A 17257-nucleotide genomic window follows, 5' to 3' on the forward strand; every position below is an offset into this window, starting at 1 on the left:
TAGCATCATAAAGGCTATTTTTATAAGGATAAATGTATAACTAATAACTTGTTTCATGTCATAATGTACTGTAACTTGACATGTCTGTTTGGTAATTTAATAGGCTACAGTCTGTGCTCACAAGATTTTTTTTCCCCAATACTATTTAAAAATCAAAAGAAAATAGCATTAAATATTTATTGGAAGACAAAACATGTAGGTGATGCCGGAGGCATAAGGCCTTGAGCTGACATGTTAGGAATAACAATTTCAGCTTCTTTGTACGCTTAGGACACAAATGACCTCCTGGTGTTGTCCTGAATACTTTGCTTGCTAAGGGGAGCCTACATTTATTACTGCTTAGTAAAGAAAACTGAATGCAAACTGCAATAGATACAAACTGAATGCAGTTTGTATCTATTTTCCTTGAATTCTTGAATTGTAGCACATCTGTGAGGTTAGTAAGGAAGGGAGGCTATTGGATAAATTATTTGCAGCTACTGTGAGAATCTTCACTTTTTTCCATTTTTTACTCTTAAGCAACCTGAGTTAAATAGCAGGCTTTACTCATGCTCTGCATTTGCCTTATCACTATTCCTGTGTATTACATTTCATTTATATCCTGCCTTTTTTTCCTCTTGCAAGGAACCGAAAGTGGCCCTCCTCCTCTCCATTATATCCTCACAACAACCCTGTGAGGTAGGTTACCCTGAGAGTTAGAGACTAGCCCCAGGTTAACCCAGGAGATTCATGGCTGAGTGAAGACTAGCACTCAGATCTCCCAAGTTCATTCCAGCACTCTATCCACTAATCCACACTAGCTGTCTTGATAATAATGGAAGGGAAAATCATGTATTTTCTTGCTGCTGTACCAAATTTTAGTTTGCCTGAAATACTAGCATGATGGGATTTAAGTTTAATCTGCAATGAAGTCTTATTTTGAATATGATTTTTCTCTTTTTCAAGTGAATGGACTTGTTGGATGTTTAAACTAAATAAAATCAATGTACTATTGAGCAGAAAATTGTTAAACCTTTCTTCATAATCATTATATGAGCAGATAATGTTTGCACACAGATGTGCTGTAATTTAACCATGGAACTTTTATTTTTCTCCTTTAAACTTCTGCTATTAATGGTATGTGGGCAGCCATGCTGCATCCCACCAAGTAGATGGAAAAGCAGTCAGCAGAGCTGTCTGGCATACCCGTTGGGGTTGGGGGGGGTGGTTCTGGCAGGAACGGGGAGTGGCACAATTCCCTGGTCCCGCTGCACCTCCACCTTATAGGAAGGCCAGCCCTGTACACAGAGCTTATTAAACTATACATACTGAAGAAGAACACTTGTCTTCTCCCCATACATTTTATTGTTGCTCTGTCAAATTTCAGCATGGGCAAGCAGATACGCTTTGGATCAACAGTGCTAGAGTTCTGAGTTATAACTTTGGTGTAAACTGAAGTATCATTTTCTTACTTTCTTGAAGTCCTGCAGTAGTTGTGAAGTTGTATGTTAAATTTTATCAGGGCTATGATTGTGTAAAGTAATGTGTGCCAGAGCAAGTATATAAACCTAGAAAGGGACAGAGAACCATTTTCTGTCAGGAGGTCATGTTTGCCCATCCAGGGGTCACATGGTGGGTGAGTCTGGAGCCAAAACTGAGCAAGGCTGGTGCATCCTATGTCTGTTTTCCTCTCTTACTCTCTCCCTTGGTGCCAGTGGAGGTTTTTAAATCCTAATTGCCATGTGGAGAATGATGGGAGGATCCTGATTCTCCTCATCAGGTAACACATGTGAATTGATGGAGTGGACTCTGCAGTCATTGGGCTTTAAAAAAAGAAAACAAACTACTGGGATCAGTAGAAGCTTTTTAAACCTGAGGTGTTCAGGGGAGGCAGCTGAAAAGGAAGAAACAGCAGCAGAGAAGGGGGAAAGGCTGCAAGAAAGGGCAGAGAGGGAGTACAAAGAACCTGAACATGGGATACAGAGAAGAATGTGGGCATGGGATGTAGGCAGCAAAAGCATCACATACATCGTTCAGAGAGCAGAGAGAAAGCATACAGGTGTATAGGACACAGAAAAAGAAAGAGTGCCTATGAGTGGAATAGAGAGTACATGCAGGCACATGCAAGATATACAGAGAAAATAAATGTTATTGGAAAAAATGAATGCAACAGAGTTAAAGTACATGGACAGAGAGAAGGTGCATGGAGGTCAGTGAGAGGGCAGTCTGTACATAAGAGACAAATAGAGTGCATGAGAGATACAGTGGGAACACATGTGCATCAGAGAAGGGAAAGGAGGTACACACGTGGGGAAAACAGAGAGAGAGTAGGGCAGAGAAACTGAATCACTCCTTAACATCGGCCATGCCAGCTTTAGCTGGTGGGAATTGGAGTATGGCAACATCTGAAAGTGAACAATTGCCATTCCTAATGTATATTTTCCTAATTGTGGCCAGGAAGTTGATGATTACTCTGTCACAGCCTCTGTGGACATCTCTCACCTAAACTAGTCTCCAAAATGTTTCTGCTGGAGGCCTCATGTGTTCCCTTTGTTATGACTGTCTTCCCATGAGCGATACTACTGAGAATATATTTGAAAACAATCCCCCTTTTGCTCACCTTCCTACCATAATTCCTCCCCATTGTCCAAAGCAGCAAACTATAGCTTGTTCTAGTCCTATAAACCAGGACTGAAAACTAAGATCAAGCCATGGCTTCTAATCCTAGTTTGCAGGACAAGCAGAAATAATATTTTGCGCAGACTATGGTTTGCTGCAATCCTGGAAGGAGGAAAGGAATCATGGTGCACAATCATGCAGAGGAGGGATTTTGAAAGTTGGAAGACCCTGTCTAAAGGCTCATTCTCATAGGGCCAAACTAACATATGGGCTCTGTCTGAACCAGCTCATGGCCTAATATGAAGTGCAGCATTCATATGCGTAAACTAGAAAAGGAGAAACCAGATTTCAACTTCATAGTTATTACACTAGAGTAAGCAGCTTTATAATCTCAGGAACCAAAAGACTATAAAAAGTACAAAGGACCTTATGGATGAAGGATTGGTTTGGAGAATAAAAAATATTTCTGGATTCAAATTCCTTTTTTCCCTTAACTAGATTGGGTGGCTGGATCTAATTGTGGCAACTTTGAAGGAATTTTTTGTGCTGACTTCCAACCCACCCCTCAAAATACAGCAGCGAGCTTGAGATGATTTATTTTAAATGGGTGTGTGTGTGTGTGTGTGTGATATGCATAAATTATATGATTCCTAGACCATTTTGTAGGTTACGGTTGCTGCTTTTATGGAAAGTGAAAACCAGCCAGTATGCTGTGCACTACTGTCAGGGTGTGTTATCTGAAGTTAAATGATTGCCTGTAAGACATTCTTATGCGTCCACATGAGTGGCCACACATTGAGGTATAATTTTCATTTGCTGTCAAGATAGAAGCCATTACCAATTTGTTATATTTTCTTTTATTTGGCAATCTTTTCTCCCTCTGCATTTTTGGCTGAATTGCCATGTTGGCATAGAACACAGCAGACATTTGGGTACTTTTCAGATGTATTTTACTTCTCTGTGCAAAAACATTTTTAAAAAATTACAACTCTACTGTAAACAGTGTGTATGGTGCTTGATAATTACTACCAGACTTTACTGTTTCACAAGGCATTTGAGGAAGCATTGTTAAAAGATTTAAAGCAAGCTTGATAGGATAGAATTTCATTCTGAAGTTGAGAAACTCTTATTGGGACATACCTCTGTCGTCTGAAACTCAGCAACAGTTCTCCCTGCACCAAGTGTTTTCTTACCCCCATAAAACAGAGCTTTAGAATGTAAAGTGCATATAAAACTCAGGTCGTAAATGCTGATGGGACACTTGCAGTGCTGTTGATGGAGGCTTGTGCAAACCTACACAACACTCTTACATGACAAACCTAGTTTTGGCATGGAAATAGCAGTTCCCATATATACTCATCTTTTCTTGGCAGTGATTGAGGATGAGGTGTTCAGTGCTGATAAACTTAACAGCAACTATTTTCATGACCACTTTTAATGAGGTGCTTTTGACACCTTCAGAGTTTTGTTTCAAAGTTTGTGTGTATAGCTTCAGTTTCCCACCCCACTCCACACCTTCCCTTCTTTTGACACTTCACAGGGGATAAGTTGTTTCCCAAAGAGCTTTCAGTGGAGGTACTTCCACATCATTGGCTCCTGGGCAACCTATTTCATGACATGCCAGACTCGGCGAACATGTAGTGAAGATAGACACCATGACATGTTAAAATACCTGTAGGCCAATTCCTTAGATTTTGTCCAAGCCAAGTTGGCTGAATTCATGCAGACATGGTCCCACTTGGTATTGAAACTGAATTCCACGCAACAAAGTGTGGACACCACTGGGAGGAGACAAACCCTCCTTCATTTGTAAAACTAGGATCACAAGGAGCAGGAGTGCACTTTTAACCCCCACCTTAAAGATGCCCATATTGCTGGTTTCCATTCATTCATACTGAGGACAGTACAGCATTGCTCTCAGGGAAAGTGGTGTAATCTGCAATTCTTACTAGTGGGAAGCCCCAGTGTCCATCAACAGGGATTACATGGAGAAGGTGGAATGCATAACTGTACACTAAGGCATACTGTGCTCTTCCTTCCTAAATTCTTTCAATAGGTGAAGTATTCATTCTTGCAGTAGACTCAAGCACACTACCCTTGAAATGACAGAGGGCCCTTCCCCGGATGTTGATACTGAGATTGTGTCAGCTTCAAAAGCTGACTTCTTGTACAACTACTTCTTTGTGCTTTGCAGGTTTCAGATTCCTGTTCCAGTTTTGTGCTGCATTTAGTAGAAGTGCATAAATATAATGAGACTAGAAATTCTAAGGACACCTAAAGCGGAAAGGTCCAGTTGTACTGAACTCCAGATGAAGAAGAAAACTCCAAAGCGACTAGTGTAGGAATCAAGTAAAAAGCCTGCAAATGGCACATGGAAGATAGAAGTCAAATATATAAGTCAAAAGCAAAGTGGTTTTGTCCGCTTATCCAAGATCCAGTGCATCAGGTGGCTGGGTGGTTTTGCAAAGGAAGCCTGTATGAAGCAGGCACACTGCACACAGAGCTAAATAGCCTTTGTCAGCTTTTTTCATGATGAAGCAAAAAGGCAGCTTTTATCCAGTGCAGTTTCAGCCCCAGTTTGGCAATTTCACACAATAGGTTTAGTTTGCTAGGTAGTTGAGTATTTTTGATTACGGGGGCTTAATTTTCTTTTTGGATCCAGATTAAGTAGGTTTGGCAAACTGTTGTATAAACATATTCTACTCTGAAAGTGATTACACTAGAAGTGACAAAAGCATGCACAACCTGAGTTGATATATAAATCAAGATAGTTAAATGCATTCCCTTACTGTCCCTCCTAGTGTGTACCATCAGTATGTTCAAAGCTCTGCATTCCACACTGAAATGTGCCTGATTTTTGAACAGTTCCTAAAGCATTCACATACTCTAGCTAAAATAAAATTTTCCAAAGTGCATAAATGTTATAATAATTACAAGTTAAACTACTATTGAAAATTCAGATTGATGTATTTTTAGTTCTGTCAAAGTCTTGGAAATAGAATGACAAGTAAGGTAATTTCTCACAAAGGCATCAAAACATGAGTCATAAACAAAATTAATGGCTCTCTTACAAGAGCAAGTCACAAAATAGACGCCATGCATGTTGATCTAACTTCCTTGGAAGAGTTAAAGCATAACAAACAAGAATCATAGGATACAGATACAGGAAAAGGCCTACATGGTCATACCAAAGATCCATCTATTCCAACATTTCCATTTGCACATTGGCCAACCAGATGCCCCAGTCTGAAACCTAAAAACAAAAAATCCCTTTCATGCAATTGATATTTGGAGCCAAGCTTCCCCCAATACTGCAATTAATATGCAGCCATCATGATACCTTTATCCTCTGTGGAGGAGTTTTCCACAAGCAGTGTGTCCATCAGAATTTGAGACCACTGAAAAGATTTTTCTTACCTACGTAAGCCAGTATAAAGCAAGGAAAACCCTGTTGAAAAATATAGTACACATTGTTGCTGTAACCATGCCCAATGCCAAGTAAAAATGCACTGCAAAAGGATGTTGTGTGAGCCAGGGCATGGCATTTTTCTCCTTGAAGCAAATATACAGACGCACATGTAAGCACCATGTGCCCTTCCATGTATACTTGTGACTAGCCATGGCCTCTCTCTCTGGCTCCTGATCTTGCATTGGCCTAATTTGCACAACAGGACATTCCACTGTCACTTAAATTACTGGTGGGGCTGTCACATCATGATGGTGCCGAGAGTGTGCCATTTGATACGATGCCCATGTGTGCCCACTTTACCATGACTTGTCAGGCTTTGTGAACCCAGGTGGCAGGGGCTGTTTGAACTTTGGACAAGCCAGGTGCCCCTGGGTGCCATACAAAAAATGGCTCCCAAGGATGCCTGGCACAACACGAAAGCCTCAGCTCCAGGGTGTTGACTGCCATGGCATGTCAACAGGGCCATTCCCTTTCTCATAGGCATTCATTACTTGATTGGCTGAATTTTAGTCTATGGGCAATATGAACTAACTGTAGGGTGAAGCATCACTTAACATTTCTGTTCAGCTGGTGCAAAAACAATGAACTTTATGCACCTGAAGTACACTGTAGCAGTATGCCTTGCAGTGATCCAGGTATGGAGATGATAATGCCACCTTCCTGTACAGAGTAATTGTAAGGATTGACGAGACCTTTCATTATGCATGTCAGAAGCACCACAGATGCAATTAGTAAAAAGTCATTAAAAAATTAAAAACAATGTCCTGTCTAGAAAATTCATATTTATAAACACCAATATACAAAGATAAAATCATGATGGATCAGACCAAGGTCCATCTAGTCCAGCACTCTGTACACACTCTGTACCCTAACCCTAACCCTAATCGAAACCAGCTCCCCACAGGATCAAGCAGGATGGATAGAAGACCTCTTCCTGCCCATGCTGCTCAGCAATTAGTGTATGCAGACATTCCCCCTCTGATAAAATAGATAGCACACAGACACAAGGCTAGTAGCAAGTGGCAGCCTTCTTCCTCGTGAATCTGCCCAACCCCTTTTTAAAGCCATCCAGATTGGTGGTCACCATCACTTCCTATGCTCCCAATTCCCATAGTTTAACTATACACTGTGTGAAGTACTTCCTTCCATTACTCAGTTTCTTGGGATGATCCTGGATTGATTTTTATAGGAGAGAGAAAAACTCTCCACACTGCATTATTTTAAACATCTCTATTATGTCTCCCCTTACTTGCCTTTTTTCTAAGCTGAGCAGTCCCATTTGTAGCCGCTCCTCATAGTTTCTGTTGCCCTTCCCCATACTTGTTCCAACTCAATGCCCTTTTTCGGGTAAGGCAACTAGAAATATCAAATATTTTGCCCAGTATCAGGGTTCTTTGGAGCAGCTATTTCCATTAGACTTGCTGACGGGCACGGAGTACATTGGCACAAGTGTGAGACTGCTTACTCTTTTCCTCACTTGCAGACAGCAGTGTCAATGCAGACTCCCTACCTTCTCTTACATCTGCCAACACCATCCTTAGCCTATTCAGTGATTTCCAGGTTACCCAGTTCTCTATATGACAATGGGCTAAGCTTTCCTGCGGCTCTCTATATTTTAGGAGATGGATGGAACTTTCTCTCCACAATCTAATTGTGGCATTCTTTGCTGTTTCATGGGTGTTCTAAGGAAACTTATTCTTAGGATGGCATATAAAAGCTGGTATAAATAAAAAAATAATTTGGTGAATGTGGGGTAGTAATCAAAAAGTGGATGTACATTTAATCTAGGTACATAGCTGCTACCTCTCTCCTTATGTCAGTGGGTGCAATAGCAGCTGAATAATTAATTTTATTGGTATGGTTGGCTTTAGGTATCCCATAATGATTCTTCAGCTTCTTTGAGTGCTATATCTAGCAGTTTTACATGGGCTGAGCTGTACCAGATTGGACTGGTGTATTCACCTGCAGAATATCACAAGGCCACAACTATGGTTCTTAATGCTTATGCTCGAGTGCCCCTGCATGTATAATTAAGTTATCATTCCTGGCAGAGAACTGGTTTGTATAGCATAGCAAACTCATGGTTAAGAAACCATACATTGCTGAGAACTGGAAGGAGCATGTGTCTTCATGCTGAGAATAAATGATTCATCGATTTAGTTCATCCTTCTAAACCTGGAAATGGGGAGCAGGGAAAAACCCACCTGTTTTTTTCCATCCCCAAGTGGCTCACTCACTGCTGCCCGTTTTCTCACCAACCCCACAGTTTGTTGTTGTTGTTGTTCATCAGATTTCTATACTGGCCGTAGCTGAAGCTGTCTGGGCAGTTCGCAGCATCAGGTCACCCATCCAGAATGTCTGCATGCTATAACATGTGAACTGGGCCAAAGTGTGCAAGGCAGTTTGGACAATTGAAAGAAGCTATAAATATTCATTATTTCTTAAGCACATTTTGTCTTTCAGAATGGAAAATGCATAACTGCAAATACACTTTGCCATAGAAATACTATTTTGCAATACACTGATTGGCAGGAAAGGATTGTCAGTGACTGGTGTATTTTGAACCATTTTTGAAATGTGTTTATTAGAGTATATAAGGCAAAAGGCAAAGCTCCTCTGCCAGTGATATTCCTACAAACTTATATTCATTGCATTTCTATATGTAACCATTAGTAGATGATTAAACTGTTTTATATACTTTATTGAATTTCGTTATGAATATACATCTGACCATTATTTACTAGTAAAATTAAGTTTCTCTTTCCCCCCTTCTCTTTCTCGTAGACTAAACATAGCTAGTTCTTCTTCCTGGATTCATAAGTCTTACATTCCAAATCTTTTGCTGCCATAGCTGTTTTCTGAGTATTTCTGTGTTTTGTTAGTCTTCTACAGACACAAATCTTGCTGTAAAGAATTAAGGCAATAAGCCAAAACAGACTGGCTACTTTGCTCGTGCTAATTTTTGAGTTTCTCTTTGAGGACAATGTATTTGTTTAGTGAACTTTTTGTACCATTCCTGATCATATCAAATTTCAGCATATAAAATACATAAAACAGAGTCTAGAGCTTGTTCAATGAAATCAAGATTGTTGTTGTTAGTTACGAAGTCGTGTCCGACCCATCACGACCCCATGGACAACATTCCTCCAGGCCTTCCTGCTCTCAACCATCCCCCAAAGTCCACTTAAGCTCACACCGACTGCTTCAATGACTCCATCTAGCCACCCCATTCTCTGCTAGCCCCTTCTTCTTTTCCCATCAATTGTTCCCAGCATTAGGCTCTTCTTCAGGGAGTCCTTCCTTCTCATTAGGTGGCCAAAGTATTTGAGTTTCATCTTCACTATCTGGCCTTCTAAAGAGCAGTCAGGGTTGATCTCCTCTAGGACTGACTGGTTTGATCACCTTGCAGTCCAAGGGACTCGCAGGAGTCTTCTCCAGCAGCACAATTCAAAGGCTTCCAATTAGCATTCCAATCTCCCATGATGATAAGGACATCATTTTTTGGTGTTAATTCTAGAAGGTGCTGTATGCCGTCATAGAACTGGTCAACTTCAGCCTCTTCAGCATCAGTGGTTGGGGCATATACTTGGACTACTGTGATGTTGAATGGTTTGCCTTGGATTTGAAATGAGATCATTCTGTCATTTTGGAGATTGTATCCCTGTACTGCTTTTTCTACTCTTTTATTGACTATGAAGGCTACTCCATTTCTTCTGAGGGATTCTTGGTCATCTGAATTAAATTCATCCATTCCTGTCCATTTTAGTTCACCGATTCCTAAGATGTTGATGTTCAGTCTTGTCATCTCTTGTTTGACCACATCCAGCTTGCCTTGATTCATGGATCTTACATTCCAGGTTCCTATGGAGTATAGATCTTTGCAGCATCGGACTCTCCTTTCACTACCAGTTACATCCGCAACTGAGTGTCCTTTTGGCTTTGACCCAGTCGCTTCATTTTTTCTGGCTCTACTAGTACTAGCCCTCTGCTCTTCCCCAGTAGTATATTGGACACCTTCCGACCTGAGGGGCTCATCTTCTGGCATCATATCCTTTTGCCTTTTGGTATTGTCCATGGGGTTTTCATGGCAAAGATACTGGAGTAGGTTGCCATTTCCTTCTCCAGTGGATCACGTTTTGTCAGAGCTCTCTGCTATTCCCTGTGTGTCTTGGGTAGCCCTGCATGGCATAGCTCATAGCTTAATTGAACTACACAAGCCCCTTCGCCATGACAAGGCAGTGATCCATGAAGGGGGGAATCAGGATAATATATTACAATAACTGGGTGAATAGAAATGCTTCTCCTGGTGCTTAAATAACAGCAGTGTTGATGCCAGGCAAACCACTTGGGGGAGTGTATTCTGTAGCTAGAACACCACTGCTGAGAAAGTTCTCGCTCTCTCTCCCCGCCCCCCACATAAATAATTCCCATGGAAGGAGGGCATGAGAGAAGGTGTCAGACTCGTACAGGAGTAAGCAGGTGTTCCTTCATGTAGTGTTTCAATGCAATTTCTTTCCCCGCACTACCTTAATGAAATGGCAATAACAATAAATTTAAAAGTTGAGAACACATAATCTTTCATCTGTGGATCATCCATTCCCACTTTGTTTTTAAAGGCAGAGGAAACTAAGACTGAAAATAATGATTTCCCAAGCCCACCTAGCACATTCATGTTTGCAGTAGGATGTGATCCCAGGTCTTATTCAAGCAAAATGCTCTATCCAAAACCCCACACTGAATATGAAGATAATTTCTGTGCCTCACACCACTTACTTATATTAATTCTAAAATATTTTAAATGACTGATAATCACGAGCCGTGCAAGTATCTTACTTATGAAGAGCTAGTGAAAGCCAGTGTGTTGTAGTGGTTCGAGTGTTGGATGGAACTTGGGAAATCCACGTTCTAGGACCTACTTGGCTCACTGACTGACCTAACCCTAACCCTAGCCCAACCTACCTCACAAGAATAAAATGAAAAGAAGGGGAAATGTGTAAACCACCAGGATTCTTGCAGGAAAAAGGTGACATAAAAATATAATTAATAAATACATACAATCTCACTTGGTGGATTTGATCCTCTCTTCTTACCCTTGGCCTCTGCCATGGTGCTGCATCCTTTCAGAAGAGCACTCACCTTACCATGCTTACTAGTGCTCCAAAATGAAGCTATATTAATTCAAGTTATAACCACAAGACTACTTCCTATATGAATGTTGCCTCTGTTTTGTGTGAGCTTTGCCTACCCTGTTCCTACATGCTGTAGTAGCATTTCTATGTAGCAGCTCAACTTCATTCTGCAAATTTCCTTTCTCCATCACTCTTACCATCTTATTAAAATTGTTTTCCAATTGAAACAAATTAGACTGGAAGACTATCCAATAATTGATTATAATTTTTATACCTTCAGTTCCTTTACAGTAAGACATCACCCACCCCATTGCCTGGTTATTTCTCTTCTCCTGTTACAGTCCTGGCACATGGGTTATCTCTAACTTCAAATAAAGGCTCTAACTTTCTTAAACAGTTATCTGATTTCTGTTCATCCTGGCCAGGCCAAAGCTCTGACAGCTATGTAATACAAGCTGGTGCTGGTCAGGTATACATAGGTATACATCAGCACCACTGATTTGGCATGGGATAAGGAATTGCTCTTTCCTATTGCTCTCTGGGACCTGGTCTACATGATCAAACAGCCCACCATGAACTCACAACAGCCAAGCTTGTATGGTACAACAACCACCAGCCTGGGTTGAATATGAAGAATGCTGGCCAGTACATAACCTTAGTTGACTGTGGCTTAAACAAGTTCCAGTGGGCTGTTTGATCATATAAATTGGCCCATTCTGTGTGAATGAGTTACAGACTCACTTGAAGAAGACTGAACCTGTATGAAGCCACATTCTCACCCATTCTCAATCTGTGATGTATTGCCTTCTGGATGCACAGCAATTAAAAATCTGAGTTGAGATAATTGAAAAGAGGCTGTCATTCTGTAAGGCTCTCTATACAGGCCTTAAGGACTTGGGGTGCTGAGGGAGCAGGTTGTCCAGTTGCCTATCTGGCACGTCTCATTAGTTTTCCGAATACTAAAAAACTCCCACCCATAAATGTGTCTATATGTTACAGACAATGGGGTGGGAAACCCTTGCCCTCCTGATGATTTTGGGCTCCATCTCACAACAGCTTGAGTCAACACAGCTAAAATTTTGATCTAGCAATATCTGGCCAACTTTAGATGCTCTGCAGACCTTTCATCAAAGTTCAAATGTTCCAGAGAAATATCTTTTTCTCCTTGTCACTGTTCTTTGGTCTTTGTATTACCACTAAAGTTAATTAGTAGAACATAATAAATAACTTTCTCAACCAAAGCCTTGCTCAAAGCTTTGGTTAATTTGTCTCCCAAAGAGAGAAATGGAATGTTGTCTTCTGCCAGCATTGTAGGTTTTATTGTTAATATATCCAGAAGTTTCATGTGTCAGAAAAGGTGTTTTGTTTTGTTTTTTCTTATGTTCCTCTTTGTCTGCATGCATTGAGCCAAGCATCTTACTTTCTGGTTTCTGCTACTGCTTTATTTAACACATATCTAATCTAATTTCTTTTTTTCTTTTTTTACTGGATAACCTCCCAAATGGACTGTGGGAATACCGTGGACATAATCTATCTAGACTTTAGGAAAACCTTCGACAAACTTGATTAACACATTTTGATTACCAAACTAGCAAAAAGCAGGCTAGATAGTGCAACCATTAGGTAAATCCACAATTGGCTATAAAATTGGACTCAAAGAGTCCCCGTCAAGGGCACATTCTCAGACTGGGGAGAGCTGACACGTGGGGTGTTGCAGGGTTCTGTCATGGGACTAGTACTCTTCAACATTTTGATTAATGATTTAGATGAGGAAGTACAAGGAAAGAGAATTAAATTTGCACATGACACAAAGCTGGGTAGGATGGCAAATACACTGGAAGGCAGAGATAAGATACAGGGTAATCTCAACATTGGGCAGAGAAAAACAGAATAAAATTCAGTAGGGACAAATGCCAACTCCTCCACTTAGGAACTAGAAACCAAATGCATCACTATAAGATAGGGAAGATTTAGCTCAACAATATTGCAAATGAGAAGGATTTTGGGGTTGTTGTAGATCACTAGCTAAATATGAACCAACCATGTGATGCAGCTGCAAAAAAGGGCAGAATGCTATTTTGGACTGCATTAACAGAAGTTTCACTTCCCAAACACATGAAGTACTAGTTTCCCTATGCTCAGCACTAGTCAGACCTCACCTGGAATACTGTGTCCACTTCTCGTCATCTAAGTTTTTAAAAGATGCAGAAAAGCTAGAAAGGGTACGAAGGAGGGTAATCAGGATGATTCGGGGAATGAAGCCAAAGCTCTGTGAGGAAAGATTGAGAGAACGTGGCATGTTCAGGCTCAAGAAGAGAAGATTGTGTGGTGATCTGATAGCACTGTACAAGAACCTGAATAGTTATCACAAAGAGGAAGGACGAGAACTCTTCTCATTCATTCCAGAGTGCAGGACACAGAATAGCAGGTTTACATTAAAAGAAACCAGATTTAGACTAGACACCAGGAAGAATTTCCTGACTGTCAGAGCAGAATGACAATGGAACCTTTTAGCTGGGGAAGCTCTGAGCTCTCCCTCTCTGGAGACTCAAAAACATCTGGACAGTCATCTAAATGGAATGGTGTAACTTAGTGTCCTGCAATTGTTGCAGGATGTTGGACCTGATGGCCTTCTGGATCCTTCCAACTCTAGTATTCTATGATTCTATGTAGAGATGAAACTCAATAGAGGTAAAATGATATGCAATAGTATGTATACTTAGTGGAAATCTGAAATGTTTACATATTTCTTAGGCAGTAACAAAATACTATCTTCAAGCAGGCCATTAGTTTATAAAATGATCCATTCCTATTTTTTATTCTGCAGTTTTGATGTTTTGTTATATGTGCTTTTGTTGCAATTGTTTTAATTACTTTAAAAGATTTTCAAGTTATTGTTAGGTGCCTGGAGTGCCATTTTCATGATGGAAAGGCAAGATATAAATTGGAAAAGACAGAGAGACAGGATAGACAGAGAGAGAGACAGAGAATCCAGACAGCAATTTCCTAGATTTGCACAAAAATGCTCAAATTAGAAAAATGGAAAATATGCCTGAGCCAGGCAGGTGCCTTTTTTACTGTGCATGCCTGTATACTGAAGGAAACTGCACAGGCCATACCGTACTTGCATCCATTCCTGGTAGCCTTGTTGTCCCACAAAGCGCTTCTACTTACTGAACGACTGAAAGAGGGCTTCCAGTCATAACTGGGCTGTCAGGAAGTATCCAAACAGATCTCTAAGAAGAACATGTGCCATACAAGTAAATGAGATTAGAACAGGAGTAGAGATTATTGGTTTACATCCCAGGTGTATGACATACCTTGTACCATGTCAGCTTCGTGGCTTGTCTAAGAAATATAACATACAGTGTTGTGGGTGTTCTCTAAGAAATCCTTTGGCCTGGAAAATATTTTAAAATGTCATTCCCCAGCATCACATACCCAGGTACACAGATGCCCAGACATTCCAGATTTTTTCCCTATCTTTTGCCATAGATAAGATGTTTCAATAAGTTGCTGTTTGAAAGACTCAGCACCTCTTTATAAATGTGTGGATTTGTTTGAGAAAGAGCTTGCAATGCTCTATAATACTTCTGGTAGTGTTTAGTTGTGCCACGTACTTTGATCCTCAGCATACTTGAATGTTCTGAGCCTGCTCTCTGAGATCAGCGAGTGCCATAAAGAATGGAAGCTGCAACTCGGATATTAAGGTAATTATTGAGCTGCTCCAATAGAAATGTTCCTGCTTCCCATAAGTAACTTTGTATACTTCAGTATACTGTCTGGAATGACATCTGGCCTTCCCATTATCATGTCCCCTATCCATTTGCACTACTGTTATGTTCTCTTTAAAGCACTTGGTTAATCTTTTTTTTAATCAAACATTTGAAATATATTTCTATGGCAATTTTGGGAAATGTTTTAAATATAGTATGTGTGTGAACTGTTCCTGTAAATGTTAGCACAAAGGCATCACGTCTGTGCATTGCTCAGTGGAAATACTGGAAGCATAAATCATAATGGTTTTACACGCGTTTGTTTCTGATGTTGTTGCAAAACCCAGGGGTGTGTGTGTGTGCATGCGTGTGTGCGTTGTAGCACTGCGTCAGACCTCTTGAATTCTGATAGCATGGCTTGTCACAGGCACATTAATATCCCACTAGACAGGTTGTTCAGAATGTTTCAAAAGCAAGATGACCACACTGGGGCTTTTGAACAAGCAAGGGGAGTGGAGAGGTGAATCTGTGCAAACAGGCTTACAAAATAAGATTTATGTTATCATCAGCTTGATTTCTTCAAGGAAATGAAATGTTTGCTATAGAGGCTGGGTGAAGGAGGTACCCAGTTGCTTATGCCCTTATCCCAGTGCATGCTGTAATACCATCAAGTGTGTTCATGCAAGTATGTACACCAGCCCTTCCCCAGCTTCCAGATATGTCAAAAGGCAACTGTCATCATTCCCATTGTAATTGCCCGTGTTGGCTGAGAGTTCTGGGAGCTGCAGTTCAACACATTTGGAGGGCTTCAGGTTGGAGAAGAACTGGGGTACATCCATCCAAGAAGCACGTCCACACAGAACATTGCCACACAACTTTCAATCCCTGGTCTCTTGATGAAAGCCTTAAAATATATTTCTGTTGCTCCTGGAGATATGTAGATTTTCAGAAAAAATCTTAGTAGTACTGGGCTACAGTGAAAGCATGTACTCTGTTTGCAGTGTCCCTTTCCTATTATGGTTAAACATAGACGTACAGTTCATGGGTGTATCAAATGTAGTATTTGTCATGTATCTAAAGCTGTGAAGCTTCACTGCAAGAACATTCCCTGTGTTCTAACTGGCCAGGCTAGTTTGTTAAATTGCAAACTGAGTCTTTGTATTGTTCAAATTACAAGATCTGCTCTCCCAAATGCATCTAAACCCATCCCTTTCTAGAAATTCAATCTTCAAAGCCTTAGAGGAAAGATGTGATCTACCCCTCTCACAGTGTTTCTTCCTGTCAAGAAAGACTTTGATCAACTTAATTGGTAGTTCTGCCCCTCCATAGCGGTAGCTTAAGAAAACCATCTGTGAATCCCAATAGCCACACCTTTCTGGAGAGATGCATGTTTCTGCTTTCCAGTGTGCTTTCATTGTTAAGGGATTTCTTTGCTTAATCAAAGTAGTTTTATGACCTTAGGAAATCCAGATTTGATATCTCAAACACCCTGAAGAAGCACTGACAGAACTGATGCGAAATTATCATGGTTTGGAGAAATCAAGCATCCATGCCCTTTAACAATTGTCATGAGAAATAGGTCATTGTCTTTTTCTAGTAATGGCTGTGATGCTTAGTTGTACTAATGTGTATTGTGACTGGCTTGATTTGCCAGGTACAGACTGAAAGAGCTGCCAGACCTCAATCTGATAATTTATGGATTTGCAATTCTTACCCACATGCCTTTAAATGTATTTTTACTATATTTCTGCATGTAGTTAACTGTTCTCCAATTAAAGTTTTCATAAAGTACTTAAGATTTTGAATTTCCAAGGAAAGAATTTTGATCCCATTCTTTAAGGCCTTTCTTAACTGCTGGTGTTTGCCTTTTACTCCAGTAGCCTATTTTGTCTCCAGGTTTGCACAAAACTTGCTTTCCTTATTCCTTATTCCTCACTCTTTATGTATGCATATGCCCAGTTGTGGCCAATACTGAGCCTGAGAGAAAGTAACTACCTGAATCAGGAGCACATTATTGACAGTGGTTTGATTGATTGGATTGATTTACAGCCCATCCTTCATCTTATGGTCCCAGAGTAGGATTCACGAATAAAACAATATAACACAAAATCACTATAAAAGCTGTATTCATACTAATTGAAATGAGCTTCACTACAGGACAAAACAACACAATCTTATATCCCAAAGCCTGGTGTAAAGAAATGCATCTTAACTTGCAGATAGAATGCATACCATGAAGGCATCAGATGTACCTCAGGGAGGAAAGAGCCCTACAACCTTGGGGCACCACAGAGCAAGCCTTTTCACAGAACACCACCCCAAAACCTCTGCATACCCTAGTATGG

At 40.5% G+C, this 17257-nt stretch overlaps 1 protein-coding gene across 2 annotated transcripts in view; it reads left to right on the plus strand.

The window, feature by feature from the left end:
- The window catches only part of CWC27 (CWC27 spliceosome associated cyclophilin), a 146308-nt gene that overhangs the window by 110956 nt on the left and 18095 nt on the right, over positions 1-17257 (plus strand). Inside the window, exon 14 of one of the 2 annotated variants that reach the window (XM_044446235.1) lies at positions 14829-14883. The exons of the other annotated variant lie outside the window; for it this stretch is intronic. Within the exon in view, the coding sequence (XP_044302170.1) occupies positions 14829-14859 (31 nt within the window). The 3' untranslated portion in view covers positions 14860-14883. Of the gene's footprint in view, positions 1-14828; positions 14884-17257 lie in introns of those variants that run through there. 2 annotated transcript variants of the gene reach the window in all.

The sequence above is a fragment of the Varanus komodoensis genome, unplaced genomic scaffold (assembly GCF_004798865.1).
Source record: "Varanus komodoensis strain SLA01 unplaced genomic scaffold, ASM479886v1 scaffold5, whole genome shotgun sequence".
Taxonomy (NCBI): Eukaryota; Metazoa; Chordata; class Lepidosauria; order Squamata; family Varanidae; genus Varanus; species Varanus komodoensis.